At 50.9% G+C, this 18,642-nt stretch overlaps 3 protein-coding genes across 7 annotated transcripts in view; 2 read left to right on the top strand and 1 right to left on the bottom strand.

The window, feature by feature from the left end:
• Positions 1-18,642, top strand: part of LOC119842762 (zinc finger protein 239-like) — a 605,953-nt gene that overhangs the window by 27,613 nt on the left and 559,698 nt on the right. The gene's annotated exons all lie outside the window — the stretch shown is intronic.
• The window catches only part of LOC119842466 (zinc finger protein 271-like), a 638,009-nt gene that overhangs the window by 483,500 nt on the left and 135,867 nt on the right, over positions 1-18,642 (bottom strand). The window lies entirely within an intron of this gene.
• LOC119842501 (zinc finger protein 436-like) lies at positions 12,140-15,892 on the top strand. 2 transcript variants are annotated; one of them, XM_038370753.2, is made up of 2 exons: positions 12,140-12,470; positions 14,064-15,892. In XM_038370753.2, exon 2 carries the CDS (start codon positions 14,135-14,137, stop codon positions 15,137-15,139), a length of 1,005 nt encoding a protein of 334 aa, XP_038226681.1. In that variant the 5' UTR covers positions 12,140-12,470; positions 14,064-14,134; the 3' UTR covers positions 15,140-15,892. The 2 variants fall into 2 exon arrangements, with proteins under 2 accessions (XP_038226681.1, XP_038226684.1); XM_038370756.2 differs by having other exon boundaries at positions 12,274-12,470; positions 14,067-15,892.

Raw genomic sequence — 18,642 nt, 5'->3', positions numbered from 1 at the left:
ATCACCTACGTGTAGGGATGGCCTGTGTGCAGGTGCTAGGCACGAAGAGACACTCCACAAGGCATTCACTTCCGTCTCCAAGACATACTGAGCAACCACATGCACCCCAGCTTCATCCAACTTGTGATCTCATGTGAAACCTTAATGGTAGCCTCTGAGATGTTAAAATAGAATAATGTTATGTGTGTGGGCTATGTGCCAGCCACATGTGCCTACAGGGCTTAAAATGGAGGAGTTGCAAGGAGTCAGACCTGGCCCAAAAACACAATGAAAGTTAAACCAAGACGAATTGCTGAGGGGTGCACTTTCAGCACTTACCAAAGCCGCTGCTTCCACATTATGATAGACCTGCCCCACCACCATACACTTTTTTCAGTCCAGTCCAAGACTGTGTGCTGATCTGCTGACATGAGAATGCCATTAAGGTTTTGCATGGAGGTGCAAGTTATTGACAGCACTGTAGGGGATGGGAAAGTGGCAGAATGCAGGAGGCTTTCCTTCTCATTCCCATGTGGTTACATTTTTGGGTGGTGGGATGTGTCGTTAGCTGTCATTAAATTAAGGTTTGGTTTGTGTTCATAAATGTTTGAGGACTCTCAGATGGTAAAGTTCGGGTGAGGTTTCCTGTGCTCTCTATTCCTAGCCTACAGCTTGCAGAGGTGGTGGGGAGTCTCTCCATTTACAGGCGAGTCCTTAGCACAGATTTATTTGACTTGAATGTGGTATCCATATCATCAGGGTGATCTCCAGACTCTCACATGGGGAAGTCATTGCGGGTATCGGCAGCAACTCACCCAAGACACTTCACCCTGGATGAAGTGACATTGTCCTGAGTGTGACAAGCTGCCTTAGGCCTAATTTTCAGGGAACTGCACTGGTGCTGGACAAACGATGACAGAGTCCCTAAAGCGCTCTGCACATCTCTCAAGGGGAGCTGCTAAGGTACGGAGCTCTTCGCTCACCCAAAACCAACCCCTCTGTGCTGCAGTTTCCCCAAATGGGGGAAATAAGCCTGGCTGGGGGCTGTGCACATAAATCCATTAATGTTCATGAAGTGCTCAGATATTACAGCGCTAGGAGCCATAAAAGCAGGTGGAGACCCTAGAGTTGCACAGGAAGGTTACCTGCCCTCTGCAGATGTTACTGCTCAGGGGTCCTGCATAGGGGAGGCTCTTTAAGGAGGTGTGTTCTGGGCCAAGGTGCTCGAAGCACCACAGGCCTGGCAGGCGTACTCTGAGAAAAACGAGGCTTATACACAGCTGTGAGTTATTGGCTTTATTGAAGGTTAGTGACCCACCCGCAACGGGGACTCCAAGCGTTGCAGTCACGGAGGCGGGGAACCCAGCACACCAGAGCTCTGGCTGGGACGGAGTCCAACAGAGGGGCAGATAATCAGCATTAATAAGCGTTACACAAAAACAGCTCATGAATATAGAATTAGGTACTTCTCAAAGGGGGGCTTTCCGCTACCTGGCAAAGGGCTATGCAAAGCAGCTGTGTCCTTCAAGAACTATCTATATCCCACAATAATGAAACAGCTATCTATGTCCCACAGTAACCTCTCGGCTCGAGAAAGCAGAAGTCCCCTGGCTAGGCTGTAACAAAGTCTTCCACAGTCCCTTACGCTCCTCCCCTTGCTTTCTTGAGCGACACTAAGGACCATGAGGATGCAGTGCGGAGGGAAAACCGCACACAGCACTGGGAAACTAGGCCATGACCGCAAAGGCAGCAAAAATATAAGCCAATAAGGCAAATAAGGCCAATAAATAGGCCTTGAACAAGATGGGCGGCCCAACTCCATAGCATGAAGAGCCAGGACCAAAGCCAGGTGTCCCCTTGCTGTTGGCGGATCCCCACCACCAACTGACGGAGTCGTTGTAAATCGGCCTCAATGGAAGGCCCGGCATCCATCACATTAAAGCAGCACATACCAGCAAACTCCTGACATGGATGGCTGTGTCGGAGTAACAAATAATCAATAGCTAGCTTATTTTGCAGCATTGCCTGGCGTACCTCGCCCAACTCGTGTGAAAAGAGTGCGAGGACTGTAGAGGTCAGGTTGATAGCTTTCATGACAGCACATACAAGGTGTTCCACTGCATGATAATTATGCACCACCAACCCAGGAATGCCAATCAACGAAAAAGCAAAGGCTGCAGCTTTGGCCTTGGAAAATAATGTCACGTCAGCTTTACAGGTGGAGTCAAGAGGGATGGTGTCTCTCCAGTGGCGGGCAGAGACTTGTGAAGGATATGGAAAGATGAGGGGGGCCACACGGCCAAGGGTGCAGGGGCCCCCTGAACTATTGGCTGGAATGAAAGAATAAGCGGTCCTGCCACATAAGAGAAACCATCCTGTGGGCAATTTCATATGCCCGTATGCAAATGAAACCTCAGTGCTTTCATTACAGATTAACTCCACATTGGTGTGATTTGCCCCAACATGCCTGGCATTTACAAAAAAACATACAAAAGAAGGCAACAGTTATGTTGGCCAGATGAAACGAATACATAGACACATCTAGATTATATTGGGCAGGACCCAAAGCATACAAATCAGTATATGTTATAGTCTTATCAATTGTCTTCAGTAAGGTATAGTGCTGGACGAGGGTCAGGTCTGTGCAGACGCCGATGAAACAGATCTCCATGACGGCACCCATGGCATACATATGCGGTAAGCAAAACGACGTCGCATTAACAGCACTTTGGGCTAACACCAACCAGGCATTCACGGAGGAGGTGGCAGCTCCTTCAGCGGTGAGGCTCATAAGGAGCGCCACGACCAGCGGGAGAGTGAGACCATGCGAGGATAGTCTTTCCCCCTCCGGGAGTATGTATGCCCATCCTTCCCTGGTGGTAAGGACTATGGCGGCTTGCGATTCCCGCTGCTGTACCGTCCACCACACGTTAGCCAATATGTGTCACTCGGTCACGCTCGGGGCGGTGGTTGCTAGGCCTGTGGGAGGTAAAGGAAACAGGTTACAAAGGGCCTCCCCTCGCTCCCATTGCAGTGGCTCTGTTGCAGCATTGGTGCAAGAGAGGGCGCCCAACGAGCGGTCCAAACTTAACCAATATGGGGGATAAAATCGTAAGCCTGAAACCAATGGTGTGATGAAAAATAAGCATGGCGGCTCACACTGGATCTGCGACTGGGCGGACCAGGGGTTCATCTCCTGTCCAGGCTGCAGGGCATAAGGGTGTGGTGCGTAAAAGGTAATTATGCCTTGCGCGGGGTCGATCACATCCGGTGCCTGTATTCACGCATAGGTGGGCATGTACGGCAGGGGGAAAGACCAGACACTGGAAGGGCATCTGGCCACCCAACGAATGATTGTTGAGTAGCCAGACAGCCTGCTCCAGCACCCCAGACCACCCGCGGAACGTATGGGTGGGGGTGAGGCGACGGATCTGATCCTTCAAGATCCTGTTCAGGCGCTCAATAAGGCCGCCCGCTGTAGGCGTATATGGAAGATGGTAGTGCCAGTCCACTGCCACGTCTGCGGCCCAGGTCTGTACGGCCTGGCCGTAAAATGGGTTCCCTGGTTGCTCTGTAGAGTGCGTGGAGTTCCGCAGCGGGAGCACAGTTGCTGTAGTGCAGCCAACGTAGTAGCTGCGGCCACGGTGGCGCTGGGATATACAAACAGCAGGCCAGTATATGTATCCACAGCCGTAAAGGCATACTGCCAGCGCCGCTCTTGAGGCAAAGGGCCAATATAGTCCACTTGCCAATCCTGACAGGGACCTGCAGCCCGAGCAATTCTGCTGGTTGGTCCCGGGAGGACAATGGGCGCCAAGCGGGAGCAAACTGGACAACTGGCAAGAACCGTCCGACAGGCCGCCAAGGGCAGGGAGGTGCCTTGGCGGAGGGCCGTGATTTGCGTTGCTTGGGCTCCTCGGTGGCCTCCTTCCACATGGTACCGTTCTGCCAGCTGCAAGACCTCCCCCCGCGCCATGGCATCGGCCGCCGCATTCCAGTGGGCCTCGGAGGTTTTAGCCTTTGTGTGGGTGTCTACATGTCGCAAGGCCAGAGGGGCCCATCGGGCATAGCACAGGAGCTGCTGCCAGAGCACCGCTCCCCGCAGGGGTTGGCCTGCGAGTTCCCAACCCTTCACCTCCCACACAGTTATCCAGGTCCGGAGGCCCTTGTATAATACCCAACTGTCCGTATAAAGGTAAACCCTTGGCGGGGCGCCCTCGATTGCTAGACTGGTGGCCCGCAATTCAGCCCACTGGCTGGAGCCGGCCGTTCCCCAAGCCATTGCCACAACATCTGCATAGGGGGCATAGGCTATGGCCCACCATTGCCTAGCTCCCTGCGCTGTATAGGAGGCTGACCTGTCCGTGAACCATGCATGTTCCTGCTCCTCAGTGGACAGTTGGTCCACTGAGGGGGCCTCCTCTATTGGAGAGGCGGGCACGGGATCTTCCACTGGGGGCAGCTCCTCCGTGAGGGAGGGCACATGCTCGAATGTGACAGCCCCCAGTAACAGGGCATGTGGGATAGAAAGGGATGGCTGGCCCAGCAGCATGCGCTGTTGCAGGTAATGCTTCCACTTAAAGTGGGTTGCGATCTGTGCAACTCCTGTCTGCGTTTGAGCCAATTCTGCCCATACCCAGTGCCCCAGGGGAATGGGCGTGCACACGATGACCGGGGTGAGAGCCGTTATACGGTCGGTATCCTGCAACGCCCAGACCACTGCCAGGATCTGCTTTTCCAGGGGAGTGTATCTGGGTTCAGCCCCCCTCAGCGTACGGGACCAGAACCCAATCGGTTCCTTTTGCTGGGCCCCTTCCTGTTGCCATAACCCCCAAGAGGCTACGTCCACCACCGTGGTGACCTCGAGCTTGAAGCGGACCCCAGGCTGGGGAGCGTGGAGCCGAGCATGAGTGAGCAGGGCCTCCTTACACAAGTCAAAGGCAGTTTGATGGCCCCGCTGCCATTGCCAGGGTGGCCGCCTTTCGTACCAAGGCCTGCAAAGGCCACATGAGGAAGGCTAGATGAGGAATGAAGGCATGCCAGAACACAAGTAGACCAAGGAAAGCATGCAACTCTTTCTTTGTCTGGGGTAGGGGATAACCCTGCACCGTTTGTTGCACCTTCCAAGGAATTTGCTGATCTGGTCCCACCCACATAATACCTAGATAGACTACCGTCTGAGCGGGGCCCTGTATTTTCTGTGGGTTCAGAGTCCATCCGCACGCCTCCAAGCCAGTAACGACTGCTTGTAACGCATCCGCCACCAGTTCACGGGAGGGGCTGGATACCATCACGTCGTCAATGTAATGGTAACAACGGGCCACATCTGGCAACCATATTCGGACAAGGTCAGCACTCACCAACTGGTGGCAAATAGTTGGGGAGTGCTTCCAGCCCTGCGGCAGAACACAGAAAGTATATTGGCAGGCCTGCCACGAAAAGGCAAACTGCTCCTGACTCTCAGGGGCGATGGCGATAGAAAAGAAAGCATTAGTGAGGTCAATTACGGCTTGCCAAGGCAAGGAAGCTGCCGCGATGTGCTCAATCTGGGTCACCATATCTGGCACGACCGCCGTCAGTGGAGGGGTGACCCTGTTCAACTTGCGATAGTCTACCGTCATACGCCAAGTCCCATCCAGTTTCCGCACTGGCCAAAGGGGGCTATTGTACGGGCTTAAGATGGGCCGAATAATCTTGGCCTCTAACAGCGCGCTGATCGTCTGGGTAATCTCCTCCTCTCCGCCAGGGAGGCAGTATTGTCACTTAGATACAACAGCAGTTGGGAGAGGCAACACCACAGGCTCCCACCGGGGGGAGCCCCATAGGATTGTCAATGCCCATACCTCCCGTACTCAAGGCGCACTTACATACTGGGGATGTCCGAACGCGAAGAGGCCGTACTGGGTATCCACAGAGCGACCCCGCAGGACGTTGATGCCCAGTATGTATTCTCCAATAGTGGCCACCAAAACAGTGGCCCGGAACGGGGGAGCCTTCCCCAGGGTCAGAGTGACAGTAACCTCATACACCGGGGTCTCCGCTCCTCCGAGGCCTTTAACGACAGTGGCTTGACCCTGGGTCTGTGCGGAGTGCAAGATGGTGACCTCAGCGCCCGTATCTATCAACGCGAACACATGTTGGACTCCTCTCCTCGGCCAGCAAATCACTAGGGGTACATAGGGGCATTGGTCCCCCGCCTCCCTCCCGTGTGTGGCCGCCGCGACACACAGAACAGAAGACCTGCCACGCCCTCAGTATGGACGTGGCAGTTTCCACTCGGCTGGCAGAGCAGAGGGCTCTGTGGGCTTGGTTCGCTCCACACTCTTCTCCCCTTTTCCTCCGGCACTACGTTTGGTAGGGGGCAGCTGCATCCACCGCTTGTATAAGTCCGCCGTCAGCTTTCCATTGATTTCCTCGCAAGGGACACCAGCCTGCAAGAGATCTTCTGGGGCACCTGCAACTCCCCTTTCTCCTGTCCTCCGCCTTGCTGCCTCTTCGCAGCCCGTATGGCTCTTGGCCTAGCACCCACCAAGGCAGCCTCCAATTGCACTCCCACACGCCCATTCTCTGCCATGACAACTGCGAGGAGGGAAGGTTTTAACTCATCAGGGGCCAGGCATAACACTGTGACTTTAATCGATTTTGTCACCGGTACATCATCCGGCCCCATCTCCCCGCCCGTGGAGACAGCCCAGGCCATTCCCAATTGACGGAGGGCTTGCACCCATTCAGGAACGGTCTTCCAGAGGTGCGCCTGTGCCTCCAACTCCTCCACCGAGGGGTAGGCCGCCTCCACTGCAACCGCGAGCCAGCGGTACAACGAGAGGCTTTCGATGTCTTGCCCCCGGGCCTGTGGCCACTGCGGGTTTGCCAATTGTGCACGCACCTGAGAGTCTTGCAATAGGACCCCCAACTGTTGAAATTCATAAGAAAGCAACAAAACTGTATTACCTGCATTGTCCCAGACCCTCACGAGCCACTGCAGGATGCTCTCCCCGGGCTCCTGTCGGAACATCTTCACAACTTCCTGCAACTCACTCGTTTTAAACGTGCGGACACCTTCTGGTTGTAGGGCACCTCCTTGCACCCGCAACTCCTGGACCGCACGCGCCAGAGCCACAGCAGGGGACTCCTCCCCGTCTTGTCCAAGGATGAGGAGTCCCAAATATTCCCATCCCAAGTCTCGAGGTCCCAGGAGGGGGCAGCGGTCACCGCATGCACCTGGGCGATGGTGACCAGCTGCCGCGCGTGCCTGAGGTGCCTTTTATTCGCTACCCGAGCAACCAACACTTCGCAGCGTTGTGTCAGCTCCTGGACGCGCTCCGTCTGGGAGGTGACAACTTCTTGAGCTATGGCATGGGCCTCCACCTGCGCTGTGCATTCCTAAGTCTTCCCTTCCAGTGTCCGCTGTAAGCGGAGCACCTCCTCATCCTGGGCCCGGACGGTGGTCAGGAGGAGCCACCCTAGCTCCCCCATTGCCCGCCGCACCGTCCCAGAGCGCCGGTTCGCTCGCAACCAGTGTAATCCTTCAACCAGCTGCATGGGCGTGACCCCTGCAGCCTGTTGGAACTCCGGCCAGTCCGCCGGGGCAGCTCACCCGGCCATAACCCGTGCACCGGCCCCCAGTGCTCCGTCAAGGGCCATCCTGGTATGCGCTGTAGGGTTAGCGACAGCTTCCCCACACTTCCCCTACCTTCGGCCAAAGCAGCATCGCTTCTCAGAGTACCCTGCTCGCTGCATCAAATGTTCTGGGCCAAGGTGCTCAAAGCACCACAGGCCTGGCAGGAGTACTCTGAGAAAAACGAGGCTTATACAAAGCTGTGAGTTACTGGCTTTATTGAAGGTTAGTGACCCACTAAGCGTTGCAGTCACGGAGGCGGGGAACCCAGCACACCAGAGCTCTGGCTGGGACGGAGTCCAACAGAGGGGCAGACAATCAGCATTAATAAGCATTACACAAAAACAGCTCATGAATATAGAATTAGGTACCTCTCAAAGGGGGGCTTTCCGCTACCTGGCAAAGGGCCATGCAAAGCAGCTGTGTCCTTCAAGAACTACCTATATCCCACAATAACGAAGCAGCTATCTATGTCCCACAGTAACCTCTCGGCTCGAGAAAGCGGAAGTTCCCTGGCTAGGCAGTAACAAAGTCTTCCGCAGTCCCTTACAAAGTGTCTGCACAACATGGCTGCCCCTCCCCACTCCTTGAAGGTAGCAGGTGAGGATGGAAATGAGGAGATTCCACGGGTCCAGGGAAGGGGAGATTCTGTGGGTATCTGAGATTGTCCTGGGGGTTCCCTTAATAAAAGAGCCCCAGGCTTGATGGGCACCTGGCCCCAAGGGCTGCCCAGAGCCCTGCAAGGTCTCTGGTTCATTCCCACTTTTCAGGAAAGAGACAAGGATACTTGATCCCTTCTGTGGGGAGCTAGAGAGGGAGTTTCATTGGTTGTGTGAAGCCAGGTCCTACATTCAATTGGATGTCATTTCTCCATTTAGATGTAAGGTCCTAACCTCTCAGCACCATATCCAATCAGTTCCACATTTCAGGGTGTGTTCTAGGAAACAGTGGGCAGAACCCTATTGATTTTGGTGACAATCAGCAAAACTGAAAGTGGGGAATGGGAAGCACATGGATCTCCGGCATCCAGTGAACAGAGCCAGCAGCTCCAACCATCCCTGTAATAATCTATAGTTGTTATTTGTATTGCCATAACAAGTAGGAGCCCTAGTCATGGACCAGCACCCCATGGTGCTAGTCATTGTACACACATAGAACAAAAAGACAGTCCTTGCCAAGAGACAACAGAGGGGAACAGATAGATGAAGGAGCACAAGAAAACAATTTCAGAGTAGCAGCCGTGTTAGTCTGTATTCGCAAAAAGAAAAGGAGTACTTGTGGCACCTTAGAGACTAACAAATTTATTAGAGCATAAGCTTTCGTGAGCTACAGCTCACTTCATCGGATGCATTTGGTGGAAAAAACAGAGGAGAGATTTATATACACACACACAGAGAACATGAAACAATGGGTTTATCATACACACTGTAAGGAGAGTGATCACTTAAGATAAGCCATCACCCACATCACCCACATTGATGACATCTTCATCATCTGGACCCATGGAAAAGAAGCTCTTGAGGAATTCCACCATGATTTCAACAATTTCCATCCCACCATCAACCTCAGCCTGGACCAGTCCACACAAGAGATCCACTTCCTGGACACTACGGTGCTAATAAGCGATGGTCACATAAACACCACCCTATATCGGAAACCTACTGACCGCTATTCCTACCTACATGCCTCTAGCTTTCATCCAGATCATACCACTCGATCCATTGTCTACAGCCAAGCGCTACGATATAACCGCATTTGCTCCAACCCCTCAGACAGAGACAAACACCTACAAGATCTCTATCATGCATTCCTACAACTACAGTACCCACCTGCTGAAGTGAAGAAACAGATTGACAGAGCCAGAAGATTACCCAGAAGTCACCTACTACAGGACAGGCCCAACAAAGAAAACAACAGAACGCCACTAGCCATCACCTTCAGCCCCCAACTAAAACCTCTCCAACGCATCATCAAGGATCTACAACCTATCCTGAAGGACGAGCCATCGCTCTCTCAGATCTTGGGAGATAGACCAGTCCTTGCTTACAGACAGCCCCCCAATCTGAAGCAAATACTCACCAGCAACCACACACCACACAACAGAACCACTAACCCAGGAACCTATCCTTGCAACAAAGCCCGTTGCCAACTCTGTCCACATATCTATTCAGGGGATACCATCATAGGGCCTAATCACATCAGCCACACTATCAGAGGCTCGTTCACCTGCGCATCTACCAATGTGATATATGCCATCATGTGCCAGCAATGCCCCTCTGCCATGTACATTGGCCAAACTGGACAGTCTCTACGTAAAAGAATGAATGGACACAAATCAGACGTCAAGAATTATAACATTCAAAAACCAGTTGGAGAGCACTTCAATCTCTCTGGTCACTCGATCACAGACCTAAGAGTGGCTATACTTCAACAAAAAAGCTTCAAAAACAGACTCCAACGAGAGACTGCTGAATTGGAATTAATTTGCAAACTGGATACAATTAACTTAGGCTTGAATAGAGACTGGGAATGGATGAGTCATTACACAAAGTAAAACTATTTCCCCATGGTATTTCTCCCCCCCACCCCACCCCCCACTGTTCCTCTGATATTCTTGTTAACTGCTGGAATTAGCCTACCTGCTTGTCACCATGGAAGGTTTTCCTCCTTTCCCCCCCTGCTGTGGGTGATGGCTTATCTTAAGTGATCACTCTCCTTACAGTGTGTATGATAAACCCATTGTTTCATGTTCTCTGTGTGTGTGTATATAAATCTCTCCTCTGTTTTTTCCACCAAATGCATCCGATGAAGTGAGCTGTAGCTCACGAAAGCTTGTGCTCTAATAAATTTGTTAGTCTCTAAGGTGTCACAAGTACTCCTTTTCTTTTTAAGAAAACAATTGTCATGCTGTCTGGAGTGGCTCACAACTGTGAGTGCTAATCTCAGTGCAGACTGTCAGAAAACCGGGCAGACATCCCAAACTGGAGCTGTGTTCTATAATTAGATTTCACCAAGCCAGTAACAAATGTGAACTGATGGATCATTGTACCAGGCTTACCATGGAGTCACAGACAGTCTCCTTAGACTCTCCAGCCTATCTTGCCACCTAGACAGACTGGACTTAGTGATAATAGTCACATAAACCAAAAATCACACCACCTCAGATTGCTTCCAGTCCCAAGGGATTAGCCACTTACCCCAGATCAATGGGTCCTCCAGATCTCACCCCAAAGACAACATTGGCACCCAGTTCTATAGTAACCTAGCTGTAGGTTTATTAGCTAAGAAAAGGAAATGAGAATTATTGAGAGGTTAAAGTAGGTAAAATATATGTACAGGAAAGTCAGTTTGTAAGTCCAAATGGTAGCAGTAATGTAATGAACAGCCAGATAATATCTAGGAATCTTGGCTTTGCATCTGGTACCCTTCCTTGTAAGAGTCCATACAGTCCAGAGATGCAGGATCGTTCCTGGAATCCATACATATAGCTTCTTGTCACAGAAAACAAGCTGACGGTGTCTGTACACACACAGAGTTTTCCTTTGATGATGGTGAGTGAGGAATGCAGTTTGAGTCATTGGCCACCAATTATCACCATAATGACCACTTGCTTTTCTGTTGAAGTCCTTCATTAGCATCCCACAAGATTTCTTTGTTGTTTACTTATAGAGGTATGCACAATGTAAATGTTTGCTATTTCATTATAACAGGAACAAATAGGGGAAAATAATATGAAAACTATTGGGATGTTATTTGTGAATTGTAAACACCAACCATACTTAAACAAATACTTTCATAGAATACCAGGGTTGAAAAGGACCTCAGGAGGTCATCTAGTCCAACCCCCTGCTCAAATCCCCAATTTTTGGCCCAGATCCCAAATGGCCCCTTCAAGGATTGAACTTAGAGTTTAGCAGGCCAATGCTTAAACCACTGAGCTAACCCAATCTGTACTAATACACAAGTGAATTGGCCTGTGGCCCTGGATTGATCAGGTCTGCCAGCGTCTCTACAACATCGGGATCCCCAGGGTGCAAACTGGAACTAGGGTACTGCTGAGCCCTCTGGCTTACCATAGGGTGACCGGATGTCCCGGTTTTATAGGGACAGTCCTGTTATTCAGGGCTTTTTCTTATATAAGCGCCTATTACCCCCCCAACTCTGTCCCAATATTTCACACTTGCTTTCTGGTCACCCTGCCAATAGAGGTGGATGGAAAGGGGACCTGCAGGAAGCTTGTGGGGGAAATGGAGGGATGCGAGGAGACCTTGGTGACTGCAGTGAGCTCAGGCTACACAGTGTGCATGTCTGTCTGCTGGGGAGACATTTTCACATCACCATCAATTTTACTCCCATCTGAATATCCTGGGAGTTTTCCCCCCGCTCGATGTCACCATCACAACTCTTCCAGCCCCAGCTTCCAGTTACATCCCAGTATATGCGGGCAGCCAAGATAAGACCTGCCCCATGCATCCCTTCTCAGATGGGTCTTAACCCTGAAAAGCCACTTGCAGTTCAAACGTGCATTGACACGGTGCTCAGCAGCAGTAAAGCGGGCGGCCCTCAGCAGCTATTGTCATCAGAAGGCTAGTTTGGCCTCTGGTTACTGCTAAAGAAGGGGGAAGGGGATTCTCCGAGTCTCTCTGGCTTTCGTCTGACCAGGATATAAGGGATTGAACTTCCTGGGTCAGGAGCTGGGGCTGTTGCCTCCATTGTTGAACCGGACTGAGCCGCCACCGCCGCCGCTGGGTGGGGAGAGCCCTTCCCTATCCTCTTTCTGTGCCCAGCCGGGGGGACTTTCTCCGGGGCTGGAACCAGCCCCTGGAGCAGCCTCAGGCTCTGTCGACACCAGCTTCTGAGCCGCAGACTCCAGGTAATTGCAAGAGGGAACTTGGAGAAAGTGCGAGGGCCGGGCAGCAAAGCGAGCCGCGCTGGCTCTGCCCAGATGGCCCCTCCTCACCCCCAGCGCTTCTCGCTCCTCGCATGGCAGCTCGCTCCCGTTCGCACTATTAGGAGCCAGGCCAGCGATGGGGGAGGAAATGCCCCCGGGCTGGACCCTGCCAGAGGGGAGGGCAATGGGGGAAGGAAAGCCCGGAAAGGGGCAGCAGGAGAGAGAACTGGGGAGGGGAGTTCCCGGATCCTGAACCTGCCCAACCCAGTTCCAAGTGCTGCGGTCACTGATAGATCAGCTAGTAAAGCTGCCTTTTAAAAACTCTTATTCATAGCCTAGGTTACCTTATACAAACAAAGGCCATCTGAGAACTGACTTTCTTGGTTTTTTTTAACTAGAAGAGCAGAGAGAGGAAAAGCCAGTTGCTGCTTCTGTTTAGTCCCTGCACTTGGGGATAATGTAAGGGGAAACCCCTAAAATGGCTCTATTGATTGTTATTAGTCTTGCCCACAGATGAGAGGGCTGGGTTCTTTGCAGAAACAAACAAAAATGTCCCCCTGCCCTAAGGAGCTGGCAGTTAAGGGCTGGGTGCTCTTGCCTTGCATCTTGTGTCATTCACCCTCAGCTCTGCTAATCTGAAATGGTTGTTTTCCCCCACTTTGCATTTAATCTGCACTGGTGTAAATGACACGTATAAGGCTATAGGGAATGAGGCCTTGGTGTGCTTCTGTGAATAGTTACTCACATGAGTGAATAGTATAGGACTGGCCCCTAAATTAATACATGCCATCAGTGAGAGTCATAATAAAAAATCTGAGGGGTTGGGGGTACCCAGGGCAACTATGAGCTCAGGTGGCTACTCTGGAAGGCATAGTCTGACCTCCTTTAGAATAGGGCTTCTCAACATCTTTCTTTCTGAGCCCCCTCCTCCCCCCAACATACTATTAAAAACTCCATGGCCCACCTGTGCCCCACATGTTTTTCTGCATATCCAGTAGATTAAAAGCCAGACCTGACATTAAGGGATAGCAACCAGGGTCCCACACTACAGGGGATTCCGCCAAGCTAAGTTACTCAGACTTCGGCTTTAGTCCTGCATGACAGGGTTCGGGCTTCAGCTTTCTGCCTTGGGACCCAGTGAATTTCACGCCGGCCTTGCTCTCTGGTTTATTTTAGAGGACCCCCTGAAACCTGCTCACAGCCATTCCAAGGCACCCTGGATTCCTGGTTGAGAACCTCTGCTGTATAGCACAGGTCAGAGAAGATTACTGAATTGAGCCCAATAATGTGTGGCTGGGCTAGAGAGCACATTCTTTTTTAAGAAAGAGGCATCCAATCTTTTAAAAAACTTTAAATGATGGAAAATCTACCACCTTGGGAAGTTGTTAAAAATTATGCCTTAATTCCATTTTGAGCTCTGCTGCCTGCATCATCCAGCCAATGGATTTGTTACACCTTTGTCTGTGAGGTTAAAGAGCCTTCTCAGTTCTAAAATAATTTGTCAACCGATTATTCCAGTTTCCTTCTGCCCATACTTGGAGCATGACTTGTGTCTGGATTCTCTCTTTATCCCAGCAGGTGTCAGGACTGTGAACGATAACAAAGCAGGCGAATCTTCAAAGCCTTGCTGGAGAGGAACTGCTGAGATGTCTCCAAAACGATCCAAAGGAAACGTGTCTCAGAATCTGGACCAGGGAAAATCCCTTAAGAGTCAGGGCAGGTCAGAAGCACAGCAGCAAAACCCTTCAGAGGAGAGAGAGGGTAAAGCCACCCACCGTGGGAGAGGCGTGAGGAAACGCAAAGACACCATCGTCCGCCAGAGAACATATGCAGGAGAGAGGCCCAACATCTGCATCGAATGTGGGAAAAGCTTCACCCAGAGCTCAGACCTTATGAATCATCGGAGAATCCACACAGGGGAGAAACCTTATAAATGCATTGACTGCGGGAAAAGCTTCAGCATCAATTCAAACCTTATCCGTCACCAGAGAACCCATACAGGGGACAGACCCCACAGCTGCTCTGACTGTGGGAAAAGCTTCACAGACAAGTCGACCCAGACCCAGCACCAGTGCATCCACATGGGTGAGAAGCCCTATAAATGCATCGACTGTGGGAAAAGCTTCAGCCGCAGCTCCCACCACAAGAGGCGCCTGAGGAGCCCTCCAGGGAAAAGGCAGGACAAATGCATCCAGCGGGACAGCGCTGCCATTGGAAAGGTTAAAAAAATGAAAACATCAAAGAAGAAAACCTCGACTATCGAGATCCCAATCACGTGTGCCGAGTGCTGGCAAAGCTTCAGCCAGAACTCGGACCTGGTCAAACATATGAGGATCCACACAGGAGAGAAACCCTATGAGTGCACTCACTGTGGGAAATGCTTCAATGTCAGTTCAAACCTGATCAGACACCAGAGGATCCACACGGGAGAGAAGCCCTACACATGCTCTGACTGCGGGAAAAGCTTCACTGACAAATCTACCCTGACCCAGCATCACCGGATCCACACAGGAGAGAAGCCTTATGAGTGCATTTACTGTGGGAAAAGCTTCAGCCGCAGTTCCCACCACAAGAGGCATCAGAGAACCCACACAGGAGAGAACTCTGTGTCCCTCCTGCCTTTATGGCCGTACCCCACTCAAGCGTGTTAGGGGTTAGGGGAGGGAAGGAAAGTCCATCAGAGCAGCAGGAGGCGGTAGCTAGAGGAGATTGGAGCTGTGTGCTTGTGGGATCTGCTTTCTGGGGGTTAGTGGGGTGGTGAGTAGTGGGAGGGAGCTGGTATGGCTTTTTAGCAGGGATCATTAGGGGAAGGGGTTGGTTCTTGGGAGAATTGGTTGTTTTAGTGGGTTGGGACTAGAGATGGGCAAGGAGAGCTGGCTGGGGTTTGTAATGGGAGGGCAAGTAGCTGGTAGGATAAGGGATGTGTGTGTCTTGTTAATTTTTTACTATTGGCCTGCGTAGAATGGGTTGTAGGTTTCTTGCCATTTCCAGGTAGGATGAGTGTCTACGCCCCTGAGAACACCAGCGGGACTAACCCAGACGGGGCACACTATGGAACGTTTCAGCAGAGAGGCCACAGGGAACGAGCGGGGTGCTAGCAGTGGCCCTTCCAGGAGAGGACTGCGGCACAGCTTTCACGCTATGTGTACCAAGGGCCTCTCTCCAGCAGCAGCACATTCACATCTCTTTTAACTAGTTCAGGTCAAAGGCAAATGAGGCCAGCTCCCACTCTGGTTTTAGGACAGGAGAGTCTCATTCCTACTTTAAACAGCCCACTCAGTTACTACCATTCCCTTCCTTTCTCTTCTGGAATAGACAAGGCTGTGCTAGCCCAGCTGTCGTACATGGGGACTCTGTATGTGCTGTAGAACGAATAGCAATTAACAAAATGTTTAAACCAAAAATCATTTCCATTTCTTTGTTCTTGTGGTTCTTACTGTCTCTGGGCTTTAACCTTTCTTTTGTTCCCCTCCCCAAATGGAATCAGTTCAGGGAATTCATGGCACTGTTAGCAGAATTCACTGTGAGCTGAAGAGGTCACTTGGGGCTAATGTGGCTCCTTGCCCCAAGAGGCCAGACACTTCCAGAGGGGAGCAGCCTGTCTCCTCCTCCCCAGCAACAGCTGAAGCATTGCTCCTTTCTCTCTCTGGGTCATCCTTACCTACTAAGAGATGTAGAATTGGACTTCTTCAGACATCTTAACCTACCTCACACTTCCCAGTCAGTTACCCTCTTTGTATGTTTGTAATCCGTCTGTAGCTGTTGAGGAATCCTGAGCTCCTTAATTATTTTTTAATTCTTAATCTACTATTCTCTTTTAAAAAGAGACTGAGCGGGCACAAACCCTTGCTCAAATTATTCCCTTTGTTGATCACTCCAGACACAACCTATGTGCCTTTTTGTGCTGGCCCATTCTAAGCTTGCCCGTAGCCCAGATGTGTGTATCTTCCCTCACAAATCCCCACTTGGGGCCCATCCCTTTCTGCCTCCCTAAAATTCCCACTAGAATTTCATTTGGGCATGTGCTTAACCCTTGCTTTCTGACCTAGACAGTTGTCACTATTTAAATACCACAGTTATTCTGCCTTGGAGTTAAATTCTAGTGAAGTGTTTCATGATGTATTAGGTGACATTCTATTAGGTAACCTCTGATGACAATGCAGATGCACTTGGATGGTGGCTGAGTATCAAGCCTTAATGTTACTACTTCTTGATGCTTAATTCAAGGGTGTCAGACTCATTCTGTGCAGATGGCTGAATTACAATTTCTATTTGTATAGCCCTGCAAATCTGGGGATATCCACAGCCATGTTTGTGGAGCGTGGATCTGATGCGGATACAAATTTTGTGTCCATACAGGGCTCTGTCTATTTGGGCTAGACTTGCAAGAGTTCTCACCACTCAAAATGTGGAGCAGATTTTCAAAAGAGCTTTGTACTCGGCAGAATGATTCTCCGTTGCTCTCAATGGGAGCTGCTCAATGCTTTTGAAAATCTAGCCCTTAGAGTACCTGAGCCAGGAGTGAAAAGTTCACTGGCCAAGAACATCTTTCAGTATTGTCTGAGTACAGAATGTGCCTCTAATTAACAAAGTTAAATAGACTCATAAATTCCAAGACCACAAGGGACCATTGTGATCATCTGCTCTGATATACTCTATTGCATTTCAGGACTTAAAAAATCAGTAGGTAGGTCATTTAGGTAACCTCTTTTCATCTGTGCTCTAACGTTCCCTTCCATGTGGCCCCCTTATGACTAGCCTCCCCTATGTGTGTACTCTCTCACACATTAGACATATATACACACACACACACCCCAGTCATTTTCCCCACCCCTCTCCTTCTCTCTGTTGGCATTTCTCCCCACAGCAGCAGTCAGCTGTAGAAGGGGGATGCAGGTCAAAGCCTGTCTTCTGGAGGTGGCAGGGGGAGAGGGTTCTGTTCCTGTGATGCTTGGGAACTGGGATGAGAGGTTGATATTTTCCTAAGCCTGGTGCTAAGGGTAGGCATGGGCTTGTGAAAAGGAGAGCCATTGACTAGAGGGATGAAGAAAGGTGCGGGAAAGTGCTCATTTGCTTGTGTCTAATCGGGAACTAGAATCTTTTACTCCAGCATCAGCCTGCCGGAAGCAAGCAGCAGTGGATTACACTGAGTGAGGGTTCTAGACCAAGCTATGTGCTGTATGCCTAGAAAATAGCAGTGATGAGAATTCAGAGAGGGAACCCCTGAGGTACCGTTTCTCCCTGTGCTTCCTGCAGGGCAGATCCACATACCAGGCCGTACCTGCATGCCATAACAGTTCAGAGTTACAGAGCTGGCCGCAAACACTGACTGAAATCAATAATGCAGAGAGGGAGAGAAATTAAGGGGCATGGGACTGTTCCCCTCTGAGAGCTGAACAGAGCAGGAGAGTTAGGGTGTGTTTATACTTAAAATAGCACAGTTGCAGCACTGCTCTGCTTAGTGAAGAGAGCTTCTATCATCAATGTAGGTACTCCACCACCCTGAGAGGTGGCGGCTATGTCGACAGGTCTTCCAAAGACATATGTTGTCTGCAGTGGGAGTTAGGTCCATCTGGATTTTCCACACCCCTGAGTGACGTAGTTATCAACCTAATCCCAGGTGTAGGCAGTGATATGTCGACAGGAGGGCTCAGGGGCTTGGGTAATGCAATATGGGCCCTCTTCTGTTTTTAAAATTCTTCAAGGGGAGAAGGTTGAGTAGTATGATTTCTCCCACTGCAAATGTCACAATTGGCTGTACTTTTTCTGACTTATTTTCCCCCTACCAGAATGAGGAGCATGGGAGCAGATCACCCTCCACCTCCACCCCATGCAGAGGGCTGTTCTCTGCTTGTCTGGATACCTCCCATCACTCGATAGAGCTTTCCAGCCACCCTGGGCACTACTCTTTATATAATCTGTTAGCTCCTTTTGCTTCTATGCCACTTTTGTTGGAAGAGTCCCAGACACTTGAGACAAATGGCATTCATGGCCTTGCCATGCTGAGATGTAGCCACCTCTGGTGTAGGAGTTTAGCAGTCCTATTGTTCCAGCAACAGGGCCTGGCAGGTTCACAGGTGGGGAAGGGCAGAACTATGCACCTGAGTGAGAGTCTGTCCAGCTCAGTTTACCCCATCCCAGCTGCTTTCTCTGC

This window comes from Dermochelys coriacea, chromosome 14 (genome assembly GCF_009764565.3).
Source record: "Dermochelys coriacea isolate rDerCor1 chromosome 14, rDerCor1.pri.v4, whole genome shotgun sequence".
In the NCBI taxonomy this organism is placed as follows: Eukaryota; Metazoa; Chordata; order Testudines; family Dermochelyidae; genus Dermochelys; species Dermochelys coriacea.
The sequence above is the reverse complement of the archived record's forward strand: the minus strand, read 5'-3'. Positions and strand labels throughout refer to the sequence as shown.